At 45.3% G+C, this 17,009-nt stretch overlaps 1 protein-coding gene and 1 long non-coding RNA gene across 2 annotated transcripts in view; one reads left to right on the forward strand and one right to left on the reverse strand.

Moving 5' to 3' along the window:
• Window positions 1–931: 931 nt before the first annotated feature.
• Maml2 (mastermind like transcriptional coactivator 2) overlaps window positions 932–17,009 on the forward strand; it is a 336,705-nt gene continuing 320,627 nt past the window's right edge. The window contains exon 1 of the mRNA XM_059267306.1: window positions 932–2,737. Coding sequence (XP_059123289.1) covers window positions 2,237–2,737 — 501 coding nt within the window. The 5' untranslated portion in view covers window positions 932–2,236. The remainder of the gene's footprint in view (window positions 2,738–17,009) is intronic.
• LOC131914715 (uncharacterized) lies at window positions 8,379–13,601 on the reverse strand. The gene is made up of 3 exons (XR_009380181.1): window positions 13,500–13,601; window positions 8,528–8,687; window positions 8,379–8,435 (listed from the first exon to the last, which is right to left on the reverse strand). It is a non-coding gene; the product is annotated as an uncharacterized LOC131914715 (long non-coding RNA).

The raw sequence follows: 17,009 nt of genomic DNA on the forward strand, positions 1-17,009 counted from the left end.
GATTCTAGAGTCTGTTAAGTGACTGAAGCTCTGTGTCCTGAGACCTCAGCTTGTAAATTACAGCATTTGTGTTTTTGTTGGTCCCGACTTCCAATACTGTGCCCATCTTAGTTTATTCTCTATAATTGATAAGCACACACAGATTTGTCCAACCTACTTCGATATTTTACAAACCACACCATCAGAATATAAGGAACCAAAACCTTGTTGCTTTATGGATGTTCTTGAAATCATGAAATACATTATATATGCCAACCAGACAGCTACGGACAAGATACCTTCTTGTATTTGGTGAATTTTCAAAGGAAAACATTTCTCTTTTTTTCCTTCCAGGAGGTATTGGCAATATCAGTCTCACACAATGTCTATTTATCCCTGTTGATTTGCTCATCACTTCCCAGCCTGTTGCCCAAACTCATTGGCCCACACCAGTGGGTCCCTTTAGGAGACAGCGGTGGACTTCCCTCTGCATTTCCTAGCACTCACTCACCAACTTCCTCAGTGTGTTAATGAGCTTTTCCGCCGTGCTCACCCAGCTCTTGCTGGGGTGCCCAGTGGTGTCGTTTACAGCTTATTGAAAACCGAAAATCATATCCTCAGGGGGGCGGGCTGCGGGCCTGGAAGGGGAAAAATACTCTCCCTGGCTGGGAATTTTCTTCAGCACTGAGAGCTGCTCACACATTTGCGAGGAGCCTGGGGGAATTTCCCCAGCCTTCCCCCCACCGCAGCACCCAGGCTGAGGCTGAGCCCAGAGTCCGCTGTAGAGAGGCACAGTGTGGAGGGTTTGCCTCTTCAGCCACTGGGAGGCCTCTGCACTCCGTTCCCCGGCGCCTGGCTGCGATTACTCACTGGAGCAGCGGCACCAGCCTTCCACCAGGGAGCCGGAGCTCCCGCCCTCCTCCCCCATCTGCAGCCTGCTGGCTCCCTCTCTCCCTCTCTGTCTCACTCTCTCTCTCTCTCTCTCTCTTTCTCTCCCTCTCCTATCGCAGCACAATGAAAGCCTGTGTTTCGCCGTGAGTCTGAGGAGCGGGAGCCGGTGTCAGGAAAGCGCTCGGAACAGACCTGAAAGAGAAAGGAAAACACAAGCTACTTTTTTCTTCTTTTTTCCCTCATCTATAAAGCGAAGCAGTACAAGAGATAGAGCCACATTGCCTATGGGAGTCCAGACCCTGTGAGCCACTGGCCGGGGATGGAATGTACAAAAGTGGACAGAAAAGTGGCTGGACATGACTCGGTGCAATTTGCTGGAAGTTTGTAAGTTTGACCATCGTCTGTAAATTACTCTCGGAAGACTTTGTCTCTTGGTACTGTATTAGAATAGAACTGGCGGGTGAGGGGTAAAAACCTCATTGGGAACGGGAAACAAAATGTGTTGAAGGAGCTCTCTCAGTAGCCAGCCACTTCAGAGTGCTTTCATTTAAAACTAAGAAACCTAAGAGGGAATCGGGATTTCTGCCGGTGATTGGATTAGCTTGAAGAAAAGAGCATGGTCCTGAAGTCCAATTACAGACGTTGTTAAGACTGAAAAGCTGTCTCCTTTGGGGAGAAGACTGTATCCTACCGTACCCCCCAGGAGGAGAAAACACCAACACCGGAGGGAGAGAAAGGGACGGAGAAACCAAGACAGTCTCCCTTGATTTCGTTCGCACAGTTGGAACATGACATCAGAAGCCTCAGGAAGCAGCCCTGTTGTTTGCTTTTTAACCTAAGTAAAAGTGAAGGCTGCTGGTTACATAGACCAGGATAGAAGTGTGTTTCTCTGCAGAAACACCCCCATACATAATCTTCTGAAGCAACTAGGTGAGGGGGAGTCCGGGTCTCTATTAATGACTCTTTTGATGTCTTTTGCTATGCGTTTCTGCCTCTTCCTTGATGATCCCTGAATTCTTGAACTATCCCCTAGACTTTGTGTTTACAAAGTACCTGGAGGCTCTCCTCAGCCTGGTGGGGGAGAAAAAGATCAACTCTCTCCAACTTCTCCTGAGCTGTCAAATGCAATTAGAGTAAGTTGATCAGGGTTTGTTTCCAACTTCCCCCTCTCCAATTGGTTTCTAATCTTTCTCCGCACCCTTTTGCCACTCGTTCCCCTCCCCCACACCTTCTCCACTGTCTCCCTACCCTCTGAAGACCTCTATTCATGTGGCCCTGAACACTGAAACCAGCTTTGCCTGCGACACTCAGCTCCAGCCTCTTGCTCCTCACCGTCCCAGAGGCAGTAATCATTGTGTCCAACAAGATGGGGGACACAGCGCCCCCGCAGGCCCCTGCAGGAGGTTTGGGGGGGGCTTCTGGGGCGGGGCTCCTTGGAGGGGGCTCAGTCACCCCTAGAGTGCACAGTGCTATTGTGGAACGCCTGCGGGCTCGCATTGCTGTCTGCCGACAGCACCACCTGAGCTGTGAAGGACGCTATGAACGTGGTAGGGCCGAGAGCTCAGATCGAGAAAGGGAAAGCACTATGCAGCTTCTCAGCCTGGTTCAGCATGGCCAAGGGGCAAGGAAGGCTAGCAAACATGCTAAGGCTACAGCCACGACTGCCACCACCACGGCCCCTCCACCGCCCCCTGCTGCCCCTTCTGTGGCCTCCCAGGCAGCAGCCACAGCCCCACCACCTCCACCAGACTACCACCAGCACCATCAGCAGCACCGACTGACCAGTAATGATAATGGTGGGATAAATCGAGAGCAACAGCCACCAGCTTCGACCCCCGGGGACCAGCGGAACTCGGCCCTGCTTGCGGTAAGGCACCTGGTTTTCTCTGATTGTGGCTGTGGTCCTGTGGCCCTTCGCGAAGGTAGTGGTTGTCTTGGCCTCATGTGGAATGAATGGCCATGAAGATGGCCAAGATATCAGTCTCTCAAAGGCTGCTGGATATACATATGTGGTTGTAAACTCTTACTATCAAAGTCACTAGTCATTGTCCTACAACGAAGGGTGCTCCTTGCCAGGGAAAAGTCTGGGTTCTCCAGAGGCTCAACGGGTCCACATTTGTGAAAGCAGAACTTAGAGCTGAGAAACCCTGTAGAACCCTCCTGCTTAGCATGTTGGCTCTGGTTAGGCCCAGAAAGACATTCTTTACTTGATAGTAACTTAGCTCAGTTGACCTGTTCACTTTGCCCCATCCTGCTTCCCCTCTGAAGTACCCTTCACCTGGGGTTAAGAGGAGTCTGTGACTGACATTCCATAACATAGTGTCCCCACAGTAAAAAAAAAAAAAAAAAAAAAAATGAGGGAAATACCTCATAGACAGCCTACTGCAGGAATGCTTGCTAAGAGGACTACCAGGATCCTCATGGGCTCCCCATTCCGGGCCCCGAACCAGTCTTCATTCTGGACCCTCCAATAATACAGCATTATCTCCGGAACTCATAGAAGGCACTGAGAGCGATTTACTGTGGTTCTAGGAAGCACCTTGTCTTCAGTCCCTCTTGGTGACAACACGTCAAGTCTAAAAGCCTGAGTAATTTTCTGACTGGAAGTGCTTCCTCAGAGGCACAGACAACACCCCACCCAGAGGGAAGAACATTGAGTCACTGGTTCTTGGCTGTCAGTCTTAGTCAGGTGACCCACTGTGGTATTCTGGCTTCCCCCAAACTGCTATGCCATTAGTCTTTCAGTAGAAGTTGGAACCCAGCCCTTGCCCCACAGGCTTCTCCCACTGGGCTCCTGAAGTTCTGTGACTGCTCATGGGACAACTATAGTCTGCCTAAGCCAAGCCTGATAAAAGGCAGAGAGGGGAAATGGCCATGGGAGCCCCAAAGCACTCAGAAAGCCCCAAGGAAGGATGGTACTAAGGAGCTCCTGAGGGAAGAGGGGACCTGTTCCAGTGGTGGCCACTTCTTCCTGGCTGCTCTTTCCCATGTCCTTCATCTGTGGTGATTCCCATGGTTCGTGGAAAACTCTGGGGACTGAGACACTGCTCTTCCCCACAAGGCACACATTTTTCTTGGGCTGCCTAGAGCTGTGATTCTGGGGGCCCCCAGGTCCAGATGAAAACTAACTATCCATGACTAAACTGGCCTGTGCTTTATCCTTGAATAAAGCTATTCAGTTTATATTGGAGTTTCCAGGCCTATATTCCTCTCTCTCCCACCTGCTCTATCCCCACTTCTCCCTGGAATTCCCAGCGAAGGGAAGTTTGTCTTCTGAAAGAAAGATGCTGGGGAGAAGTAAGAGGGAGAGAAGAATGAGGTTTGTGTGCATGTGTGTGTCGCTAGCATCTGCAGCCAAAAGTAACTAAATGCCTTGATTGTCCCCAGTAAATTTATAATCTGTCTGCAAGCCTCCCAATAATGCGGCTTTGTGTGCTTCCGAGTCTCCTGGTGAGTGCTTCTGGGGATGATACTGAGAGTGAGGCACCCAGGCCAACCCCAGAGGGGAAGACCCATCTCTGCTCTGGGTGCCAAGCCTAGAGGAGCCCACAGGGTGGGCTTGATCTGTGGCTCTCCCTCCCAGCCTCAGCAAGGAAGGCAGCACGTCCTCTGTGGCCCCCTCTGGTTTTTGCTTCTGTCCAGTTGGGAGGGAAGTTGATGAGGTTCTCTTTTGCTGGAGCCTTACAGGGTGAGAAATGAAACCAACTCCAGTGGTTCTTGTAACTTTAAGTGGCACTGCCGCAGATGTCGGGGAAGGCAGGCAATGGTGCCTGGCCTGTCTCTACTAAACTGTTTGCAGCTGCAGAAGCTGAAGGTGTTTGCTCTGCCGCCCCTGTCTCAGGGACTCTCTTCTCTCTCTTCCACCCACCAACCACCTCCTAAATTAGCCCCTCTGTGGAACACCCTCTGTGAGTGTAGGGAGGAAGCCTGGGGGGTTGGTGTAAGTCAGGAGAGAAAGGCAGCAGTGAGGTCGGTCCACATGCTCACTCCTCCTCGATGAGAGTGCTGCTCCTACACCGCTTTAGTTCTCGGGAATTCCCTCTGTTTTAGCTTCTAAATTTGGTGCTTTGTTCCTTTGGATGTTACTTGGGTCTGTGAGGCAAGATCTGTGCGAAGCTACTACCACTGGATGGGAGAGGCCTGGGCATTCAGGAGTCTCTTCTAGAGGTCTCACCTCCCTTGGCCTCTCTGGTGTTCAGAGACAATGTGAATAGTTTTTGTTTTAAAGGCCTCTGCTGAGAACGCATGCCAGAATTCTTCCTTAATTTTATTGCGTCTATGTCCATAGACAGATTTATGTAGTCTGGTTGTGTTGAATGTAACACTTTACTGTTAATTTGTATGCTGTAAGTGCCCATGAATGCCCTTTGGAGAAAGGGAACATATTGATCATCTAAAATCAAATATGCGCGGTGTACGCTGGTGAAGTTCTGTAACCAGCATGTGTTGTGCAGCAGTGCCTTGGACATTGTCAGTACTACCTGCCAAACGAAGGTGAAAGGAACACTTCTGTTCGGTGGGATAGCGTTGTCTGTGAGGGGTGTTCTATAGCAAAGATACACACTGTCTGGGCTCTTTAATAGCTTGAGTTTGAAGAACAATGCAAGAATAACCTCTAAGTCAGTTCTAATTCTGTCCACTTGAGAGCCTAATTCTGCTGTCCTTACTCAGCCAGTTTCTTCATTTAGCTCCAGTTCAGGGGAAGCCCCGCTTCTGTAGAGACTGCAAACGCAGGGCCTCATAGAAGGTTGAGATTGTAAGGCTCTGAGGAGACTGGCTTTTTAGCCACTCACTCAGAGAAGACTTTAGCCCCTAAATCACTTTCTGCTGAAGTATGTTTGAATCTTTGAATGAGCTGTAAAAACTCAATAACCACTGATCCGTGGAGTAGTTAGGTAGCACATCTGTGGAAATTATTTATCTTTTCCTCTTGTCTGAGACACACTCGCTTCCTGTGCCACAGACCGTTGTCACTAGTTTAGGTACACAAGTGGTACCAGGCCATTTTCAGCTTCAGACATTATTGTTTCTCTAATGTGCTGTGGAGGGAAGAACACAGATGACACCAGGAGCTTGTCTCTTGGTTTGGTGCCTGTTTGATCACCAACCTGCTGGATGACAGGGACAGACATTTAGCACTCATCTGTCAGAGATCAGCTCCTCCATGAAAGCACTTTCATTAGTGAGTGTTTTGGGGGAAAGGGAAAGAAGACAGATGCTCCCTCAATGCTGCGCTGAGCTCCTAGCATCAAGGGCGAATACTGGCTCCTCGGTGCTTCAGAGAGATCCACTCAGCTTTGGCTTGTCTTTTTTAAGTGGTAAAATAGCTTTTATTGTAAACACAGGGATTGGTCTTGCAAAATCAGGGCTGTCAAGATAAAACCAAAATAGCCCTATATTTAAGTATCTCCAAAGTCCTAGAAAACACTACCCAAAGTGAGCTGTGCTGTGAAGTCTTATGTGTCTTTCAAGTGTGCCCTTTGTACATCCACATGTGCCCTAGAAGCCTTGGCAAGGTGTGTCCCCAGAGTGTCTAGGTATTAGAAAGTTGTATTAGAAAGGGTTATTAGAAAGTTGTTTACACAAATAATATGGAAAAGTTAAATATTTTGCCAACAGTATTCTAAAATGCCAGTTCTTAGTTTAAGAAAGTCAAGCCAGTTAAATGATCACCAAGTTCCCGGGTGTCTTATGAGTTTCCAGTTGACCAAATCAGAATTTTAGGGCTGTCCATGGAGGGGAGGGCAAGTCTGGAAGTCTGAGACTAGATGTCTACATGACAAATCTCCTCTCTGGGACTGTGAGAGGAGTGTTTACATTATTTATTTATGCAGCAATCATTTCCTTAAGAACAGACCTATTTTGTTTTGCTTTTCCAGAACAAAGTAGTTCTTAGCTACCCAGTGCCTTTCCACCTCATTCAAGTGAATGTAAGGCAAAGGGTTCCAGTGGAGAGAGTCTGGCTTGGGGTGCTCTTTCAAACTTTGTCAGAAAGCCTGCTCTGCTGACAAGATGAGGTCAAGCACATACAGGTGCTCTGTATTTTCTAGAGATGTCATTTGCTTTCTTTGAAATAATGTTGCTAAGTACTACTCATCAATATATTTCTGTCTTAAACTTTAGTGTGTCTGGTTTCCCTATACCTCTACTCATGTTTAATCATGGGGTGCTTTCTCCTGACTCCTCCTCCTTTGTGCCAGCCCTCGCATGTGTTCAACCTTCGCAGACAAGGCCATCCACGTTTAATGAAAACAACTCTAAATTCCTCCTCCTTCATTTTCATGTTAATTTCCTTCACACTCCAGCAAGCTCTGTGGGAGAATAAAGGAGATGTGATATACTACAGACATAGCCCCTGCTGCCCACAGTCCGATGGAGAAATCACCCCCTGCACAGGGAAATGACAGTAGAAGTCCCTAGCCTTCAGGATGGCCTAGAACTGATATAGAAGTTAAGGGAAGAGGAAAACAAATGTCTATGCAGACCTAAAGTACCCAGGGAGCTCCCTTTACATGTTTTACGTCACACCTACCAAATCTAGGTTGGATGGGTGACATTTATCCTGTATTAGAAACAGGGACTCTAATACTAAGATAGGCAGGTTGGCTCATGCTTGTAATTCCAGCACACAGAGGCTAAGGCAGGACCGTTATCATGAGTTTGAAGCCAGCCTGAGCTATATAATAAGTTCCAATCTAGCCCGAGTTACAGTGTGAAACTCTGTCTCAGAAGACTAGCAAAAATAGGCCAGGCAGAAGCAGAGGCAGGCAGGTCTCTGTGAGTTCAAGGCCAGCTTGGTTTACATAGAGAGTTCTAGACCAGTAAATATAGTATTAAACAAAATAGCATGGTGCCAAACACAATAAGTAAATGAAACATGAGTACTGTTAGTGGGTGGGAAAGAGATTCAAATCCAGGCCAGGGAAAATCTTATAAAGAATATGGATCACCTCAGGGCCTGAGAGGAGTGAAGCCACTAGATGAGATGGGGCTGGACTGCAGGGATCCATGTAGCCATTGAAGTTAAATATTTAGCGGGTAGAGTGTGGTTGGGTAAGTAGTGAGGGGGAAATGTGGGGTTCAGAAATATCCTGAAAATACTGTCATTCTCATAAGAGCAAATCAGAAATTTGGTCAAATATGGAGCCAGGAAGGAGCAGAGGAGTCCAGCGCTATGAAGCAATACTAATCCTTCATGTGCTTGAAGACAAGTATTGCCTTTCGCTCCAGCAGCCTCTTCTCAGGGCACACAGCCTAAGTGCTCTGTTCTATGAGCTTCAAGTCCCCAAGGCTGCTTAATGCTTTGCTGTTTACACACTTCTCCATTCATGGTGAGTTATATACAGCATGACATGGCCTTTGGCGCTCAGAGCAGAAGGAGGGCTTTAAGAGCACACTGGCTGGAGGAGAAGAGAAACTGAAAGGAGCTACAGCTCCACCCCGTCCAGACCTCTCTGGGCCTCCACTTGCAAGCAAGGAGGTTTGCCCTTGATGTAATGAGCTCTCTGGACGACGAGCAGGTGGATTCCTCCAGCACCTGAGTTGTTTTTACTCCCTGTCTTGTCCTTAAAAGAAGCACCAGCAAAACTTTACAGGACACTGTGATTATGGGCAGTATTTGAATTTTGCTTGTTTTCAAGACAGATAGGCAACTGACCTTTTATGTACGTTAAGAGTTCAACAGAAACCAGTAACCTCTAGGGCACAGAGGAAAGCCAGTAACCCCCACCTCTCTGATTCTCCGCAGGAGGCTGCACTCTGTGAGCTACTCACAGCTGATGGTCGGTCCTTCTACTGTCTTTGACATTCCTGCCTGTCTGTAAGGGGCAGATATGAAACAATCATGGCCTGAAGAGAAAAATTGACACACACTGTAAGGGCTGAGGAAAGCCAGAGCCCAGCACAAACAGTCAAGATACTGAAGGAGCAGCTAGGCAAATGAGCCAGTCTCAGTACGCACATACACCACATTGAATGGTTCTTCATGGTGTGAGGAAAGGTTTAGAAAGCATACATCAAAGCATGTGGAACTGGGTGGTTTTTAGAGTTTGGGGAAATGATTCACTATTCTGTGGTGTGCATATTGCTAGGCTTACATAAGTGAAAAATTTGGGACCATCTTTTTCCCCTTAGAATTTATTAGAGGTGCATGGATGGAAATTCAATATTGAAGCTGGATTATTGAAGGAGGTAAGTTAGCAGAGCAGTTAAAATGAATCTGGGATCTGGGGTAAGATGACCAGTGGTTTAAGTCACCATTCAACCATGTAATAACTGTATCTTCCTGGTGAAGTCAGTTAAATTCCCCTGCCTCCGTTTCCTTAGAAATGATGATAGAAGATCTAACTTTCTACAGTTTTTAACTAAATGAGTCAAATGCCTGGCACCATGTAGAGGCTCAATAAACTATAGTTTTTATTACTTATGTGAGACACAACATGCTTGAATAACCTAGTCCAAGTTTCTATATCCAGAAATACATCAGACATTCATGGCAAAACATGGCTTTTCTTATCAATGTTTACTGAGAGTAATTAGTGCAGGATCCTGTGTTACTTAGCTTCCCTCCATGGTTTAGTTTATTATCCTCTGGGATCCATTTACATCTTGGTAGAGTGTCCTTGTTGAGTTGTTGAGAACAAGATCAAACAATACACCTTCCTATCCCAGGAAGACTGAACAAACCCAATCTAGAACTTGACTGGAGTACCAGCTTGACTGTGTACTTCTAGAATACATTCCGAGTCTCCATTCTGCCTGGAGAGTGTGTGTTTGTGAGTAAATGAGTCATTTAAATATCTACCAAGATGTTGAATCCTTTAAAGGGTCTAGCCTCAACTTAACAATTCAACTAAATTTTTAATTCAAATTAGCAAATGATTCTAAAAGTAAACCCAGTCCCAGGTAAAGAATGGTTAGAAGGCCCTTACAGTGAGGAATTGATGCTTCTGAAAGCAGTTCTTGTCAAGGAATTCATTAGCTCTATGTATGAGTGAAAAGCAACAGAAACCTGCCCCTTCCCAACCATGAGCAGCTCATGTTTACAGTGCCTTGTCCCCATGTACTGTCTGGATGTGAATCTTTTCTTTGTGCCTTTCTGTACGAAACATGAAAAAGAGGTTGCCAAGACTTCACAGCAAGCTTAGTGGTGGCAGTTCTTAGCCAAAGCAGGATGTACTTGGAGAGAGATGACAACAGAGAAGAGTCTCTGCTCTTTGGTGGATGATTCTTGTGCAAGGATGGTTTGTTTGTTTATTTTTCTTTGAAATTTTTTTATTCTTCTCTTGTACATTACACCCCGACTTCAGTTTCCCCTCCCTCCACTCTTCTGAGCACCTCTCCTCTCCCCCAGATCCACTCCTCCTCAGTTTCCCTTAAAAAAAAAAGCAGGCTTCCCAGGAATATCAACTGAACGCAGCATAACAGGACTGGACACATCAAGGCTGGGCAAGGCAACCTAGTAGGAGGAGAAGGGTCCCAAGTGCAGGCAAAAGAGACACCCCCATTGCCACTGTTAGGAGTCCCACAAGAACACCAAGCTAACAACCTTAATGTATATGCGGAGAACCTAGTTCTGACCCATACATGTTCTGTATTTATCCCTTCAATCCCTGTGAGCCCCTATGAGCCCTGCTTAGTTGATTCTGTGGACCATGTTCTCATATTCTTGTGGTGTCCTCAACATTGGTTCTAACATTGGTTCTAACTAATAAGAATATTGTCAAAATTGTGTTTCTTGATTCGTTTGTTCCTGTAGTTTAAGCTGAGATTCCAGTTCCCTTTCTGAAAGATAATGATTCTTACAAAATGTAACATCAAACTCACGGGAGTTTACTTGGTTCTAGTCTTATTTTTAGTGGTGTACTTTTTCCCTGAGTCATTCTGGCAGGTTCCTATGGGATACCATTAACATTGTTGCTTTTAAATTTCTCTTTGGCCAGAAACATGGCTGAGTTACATTAGTGGATCTTACCCAGCACACTAATAGCTCTCAGCTATGTAAAATCCAACCCTTTGAAGTCCTGGTTCTTCGACAGTATTTTTCAGGAATTCCTGATGGATTTGAGCAGAAAGTTCATTATCTGTCTTAAGAAAAAAAAAGTGAGGCTGGGCAGATGGCCAGACTGGTTTAGAGCTCACTGCACAATGTGAAGACCTGGGTTCAATCCCCAGCACTCGCATGAAAAGCCAGGTGCGGTGGTCCACACTTGCGGTTCTCATGCTGAGGAGGTGGAGACAGGAGAATCCCGAGGATTCACTGACCAGCTCTCCAGCTCACTTGGTGCATTCCTGTGGGAAATGAAGTAGATGGCTTCTGAGGAACTGCACCAGAGGCTGACCTCCCCACACATACGTAACCTTCACACATTCATGTGCACCTTCACAAACACACACCCATCCATACTTATGTGAATTTAAAGCAAAAGTCTGCTAACAGATACCAGGACACACAGAGTAATATCTCAAAGTCAAATCATGTCAACCAAGTAGGGTACAAGGAAGTGGGGATTCCCTGGGTCAGTATACATTGAATGGGTCTTTGGGGTGATGTTATACCTATAATTTTACATACACACATATTTTTGCCTATTTAAATATAAATATATATGTTTATGTCTACACTTAGGTATAACTTGTTCCTGTCTGGGGATCTCTAGAATCCAAATCATATAACAGTTAAAGCATTCTTTGAGGAGCAGCTGAGAGATCATTTTTGACTCTGGCCACCCTTCACCTAAGTGTTAAATCTGCTATGCTTTGCTTTGCTGTCTGATTGCCACACAGCACCGTGTAACTCAGACACAGCAAGGCACGCCTGCTGGTATTGTTCCTTCAGTTGTCTGAGAGCAGCATGGAGAAAGCACAGGATGTAGACTTGAGCAGCAGCCCTCCTGACAAAGTGGCAGAAATGACAGTTTAGTAAAGCTTGGGTCCAAATCCCAAGCATTGTATCAGAGAGTGCTTCCTTTGCTGGCTTAGATTCTCTGCATGTGGATCTGTTTGCAAGCTCAGTCCCCCAGAGAGAAAGTCTGAGCTGCCTTTGTGCTAAATTAAACATTGGTTTTCTCCTTGGGAACCTGATCTTCCATAGGCCAGGCAACAATATCTTTCTGAGAGAGCCCCAGCCAACCATTTCCCGCAGGAACACACTGGCTGGGGAGCCTTTTTACTCGCTGTCTTCTTCACTTGTGTGTGAGTGTGGTGCAGGGAAGTTGTTTTGTCTAACTAGATCCAGAGGCCCTCAAAGCAGACTCACACTGTAATCCCTGGTATATGACTGTATATGCTGCTTAACACATAATAAATGAAAATGGCTAGAGAGGCAGCCAGATTATGCAGGATTACATGCTCACATGGGAAGGAGTTTCCTTCCCTTTCTCCCCTAAATCCTGTGCTCACAACATGGAAGGGAGTGTGTCACAAACAGAAGCCGTCTCCTTCCCTGCTTTATCTCATCTCCATCCTGCCTGTCCCCCTAGAGGGCTAGTTCATGTCGCTCTAAAAATAGGCCACTATTCTACAATTTATAGACCTGTATGAGCCTGCAGAGAGAAAACAGACCAAACTCTCTTCTCATAGATGAAGAAATTAAAGCTCATTAAAACACAAAACAAACAAACAGCAACATTAGAGCTAGGGGAATCGCCCAGGGATTTTCACATCTGTTTGAGGCTACACAGGGTGTCATTTATCAAGATAACTTTATAGACCTAGGAGAAAGGTAATAGTAGAACATTCCCATAAACATTAAAATTGTGTTGTAGGATGAGCATGGGTATTAGAATATTTCTTTAGGGTAGTTTTTAAATAATCATGCAATCTCCTCAGTGTCACATAGCTCTTTCAAATGGAACGTTCCTACTCATAAAAAGAATGGCTGCTGCTTCCTCCTTTAAATCTTATGTGGCCTCCTGACTTGCTTTAGCCAATTATGTGTGACAAAAATAACATCATGCTACACCTGATGATGTCCTTGAGGCAGTCCACTTGGATCCCAGACCCAAGAAGCTAGGCCTGCCTGGAGGCTGAGTATCCACATTCAGAGAAACCAAAGCACCCTTCTTGCAAGGGGCCCCCTCCCCCATCTAAGCATAACCTGCTGGGAAACCACCACACAGCAGCCTGCAGAGCCCTGAGAAACTCTGCTTGGTTGTACGGAGCCACTAAGTTCTGGGTGGCTTATCATGTCACGAAAGTTGACTGACTCAGTGCTGGAAACCAGTAAAGGGCAATGGTTGCTGGCTTTAGCCGTGTTTCTGAGGCAGCATTACTTTAAGATAACAGTCCACTCTCCAGAGGTTTCGGGATTAAACTAGACAATACTTGAAGACACTGAGGTGGCAGCAGCACACAGTGTTCAAGCTCATGGCACACACCAACAGACACTGACTCTTGCTTTGCACTTTCTCTTTTTACCCCCTTCCTCTGACACCCCACTTTCCTTTCATGTGCATCCAAATACTCCCAGGCTTCCCCAGCTGACTATTCCTTAGAAAATCATTTTTTCCCCCTCCTTCTGGATGATGGCCTCTCATTCCTCCTAACTACCAGATTTCCAGCATTCTTGTTACGCTCCAGGGGTCACATCTGCCTTCGGTAGTCTACTCTTAAAATAGAAAAGGGTTAACCTCATAAAGATGTCACTCCCCTTGTACTGTTATGCTGCCCTTGGGAGACTCAGACAGCATAGCAAGTATATATGGCCGGCGTAATTGCATTCGATCCTTGAGGTCACAGAAGACTTTGTGAGCTGGGACGGAATACAGGGAAGAAACAGATTCCATCTTTAAAAGCATTCTTCTAAATTCTCACTTGCTTTTCTGTAGGAAATGACCCTATTCTATGTGTCTCGTTTTATTTCCTATCTTACCTTCACAATACATGAATAAACAAATGAAGGGATAGTTGAGAGCTATCATATTAGACCTGCATGCTGTATTTATTAATAAAACAGTAAGAGTTTAGCCTAGGAAGCAGGACTGAGGTCCTGGGATGCAAGCTAACAGTGCGATTCAAGTCCTTCATTAGACTGGTATCGACTTCCTCACTGTTATCTTTCTTGTTTTTCAGTTATTGTTATTGTTATTATTATTATTATTATTATTATTATCATTATCATCATTTTAAAATAACAAGAAAAACCTGTCGAGTGGCTTGAGTTACCACTGAGGCCTGTTTTGATGTGATACACTTTTCAATACTTCCCACATACGTGGCTTTTATTTCTTAGACTTTAGAATCTCCTTAAATAAATCTACTGAGGAACAATCAAAAAAGAGTTAATAAAAATGGTATAATTTGCTTTTTTTAAAAAAAAGATATTGGTAAAGAGAGTCCAAAGTAACCTTAGTCACAAGTTACATGTCAGAAGGGGCAGAAACCAGCAGTATTCATTTATTAGTATCTGGGGGCAGGGGTAGACAGCCTAAGAAACATGGTTGTGGGAATAGAGCTTTGTTTAATTTGCTTGTAGCTACAGCCCCGATTCCCTCTGTCCACACCCAGCAACTATACTTGCAGCATTTCTGTGGATAAGGAATGTTCCCAAATTGAGTACCACCATGAAATGATAGCACGCAACAAAGACTATAAAATGAAAAGTAATTCCTTCTCAGGAGTTGACGGGTGTTCAACTGCACACATCAGTCCCCCATCTGTTTGTCTCTCCCGCATAGACACATAACAATTGAAAAGTGCAGATTGATGGATGGGATTTTATCCTTGTCACACTTCATCTTTAAAATATGTTTCCTCTTTAAAGGGGAACTATAAAAGAGAGTCACAGAGCAATTGGCTTGGGGGATGGGATTCAGCTCACTGCTATTTCCCCCTTATCACTAAAACCCTAAGCAGAGTATAATCACCCTATTTCCCCAGGGCAGCCCTAAGCCTGAGAACTCAGCTCTGTTTGGGGATTTAATAGAACCGGAAAGAAGAAATGAGCAGGATCGGCTCCATACACCCACAAGGAAACATTTCCCCCCAAATATTAAATGGAGAAGAATTCTCAACACACACCTCACTGCCCCCAGAAACAGCTAGAGCACAGCTCTTCAGCATCTTTGTGACTCGGAATCTTGGGGTCTTTGGATCATGTCTGAGGCTCAGGGACAGCTGGGTGCATTTTCTTAACAAAGCAGGATGTAACTGGCGTGAATGGAAAGCGTGCTTTGGTGGTGGTTGTCATACTGCTCCTTGAGGGGGCTTCGTTGTCTGTTAGGTTGGAGGCACAGAGGTAGCGACTTTTTTCCCCAGTTGCTTCAAAACAGCCTGGAATTTCTTTTGTTCAGATTTTTAGATGAAAATATCTTGGTATTATGTTGTGCAATGTGGCTTTTCTTTCTTGAATCCCAAAGCAAAGGATATTAAGTTGCCTTTCTTCTCTAACAGATTCTGTCATACCTTTGCTGAGAAAATGTACCCCAAGTCTCAAACACACACACACACACAGGCAGACACACACTTTGTTCAGAACGATTGTTTTTAATATATGGACACAAGTCAGCTGTGTGAGTGGTTTTCAGAGAAAACTAGAAACAAAGAAATGAGTCAAAAAGTATTTAAAAGAAATTGCTGCCAAAAACAAAAGCATGCTGATTTATAGAAACTAGGAAAAGAACAGTGTTATAATAGCCGGAGTGACCAGAATCCTTTCTGCTGGTCCAGGCCTCCACCACCATGGTTCTCTTGGGTCAGTCACCCATGTCCCTCTCTGCGACCCAGTTGGATCTGGCTCCTTAGTACTCTGCCTGGCTGAATTATTGTCGTACAGAAGTCAGCTCCAATATCACTTTCTGAGTAGATCTCAGTGGCTGTCTTAAAAAAGTAGGCACATGGCTGATCTCTCCTCAACTCCCACATCCTTTCTCCTCTTACAGAGTTTTTATTTTCTTCATAACTTTTACCAAGAATTTATTTTATCACTATTTGAATTCCTAGCTTCTTTGTGTGTCTCTTCTCTTTCTCCAGTGGGATTGTAAACTCCATGAGACCAGGAGCCATGACAGTCTTGTTTACAATAAGCATGCCAGGCCCTTAAAGTCCTGGAGTTATGCAGTAAATATCTGTTGAATCAATGACCACATTGTTGGTTTTAAACCTATAGTTATCATATGTGGCTTTCAGAGATGAGAGAAGAAGAGGAGGAGGAGAGATTATCCAAGGTCCCACAAGTTTAATTATGTGTTTAACACAGGTGTACCTAGGAGACACACACAGGAGTGGGGGGGCATTAATGTGATTAAAAACGGGACTCCATTGAAAAATTCAGAGGATAGATAATGTCTTAAAATTTTTCCAGGTTCAAATTCTAATCTTGTCTCTTATGAGAGGATAGTGTTAGTGTAAGTAAAAGGGTGGATGTGTAGGTGTTGAATACTTATGTTCTGGGGTCTCAGACCAAACATCTCACTGGACAGAGCTTACATTTTGATGTAAAGATATGAAGTAACCTAATGAAGGATCATGGCAAACATGATGTTACAATGCATAGCACCTTGTTCCTTAGTTAAAGTAGCTATTTGAAGACAGACCTGGATTAATTAAAGGAAAGCAAATCTGAGAAACACTCTGGGAAGTGAGAGCTACAAGAAAACATCTGTCCTCGAGTTCCAAGGTCTTCCTTGGCACAGCAGCTCAGCTCTGGCCGTGTGTCCACCCATCAGTTTTCCTGGCCCAGCCTGGGTGCTGCTTTCACCTGTGTGGGTGAAATGCTGCTTTTGATGCTTTGGGGCCTTAGAACTATTGCAGGCCTTTAATCTGGAGTCACTGAGGGTCAAGAATGGAAGAGAAAAAGCTGAAGGTTTCCTTAGTGGAGAATACTGTTCTGCTTTAGACTGGGAAATATTGGGTGGGGTGTTGCTCACTAATAGTCTCTGACCAGAGGTAAGGAGCTGGGTTTGAGCTTCAGCATTGAAAAATAAAAGTAAGGAAGGATAGGAGTAAGGAAGAAATGGAGGGAGGGAGGGAGGGAGGGAGGGAGGGAGGGAGGGAGGGAAGAAGGAAGGAAGGAAGAAAGGAAAGGAGGGAGGCAAGAAGGAAGGAAGAAAGGTAGAAAGAAGGAGTAAAAAGAAGGAAAGAGGAAGAAATAGAATTGGAAAAGCAATGGTTGGGAAATTAGTCCCAGGGCCACAGGGGAT

This window comes from Peromyscus eremicus, chromosome 7 (assembly GCF_949786415.1).
Source record: "Peromyscus eremicus chromosome 7, PerEre_H2_v1, whole genome shotgun sequence".
In the NCBI taxonomy this organism is placed as follows: domain Eukaryota; kingdom Metazoa; phylum Chordata; class Mammalia; order Rodentia; family Cricetidae; genus Peromyscus; species Peromyscus eremicus.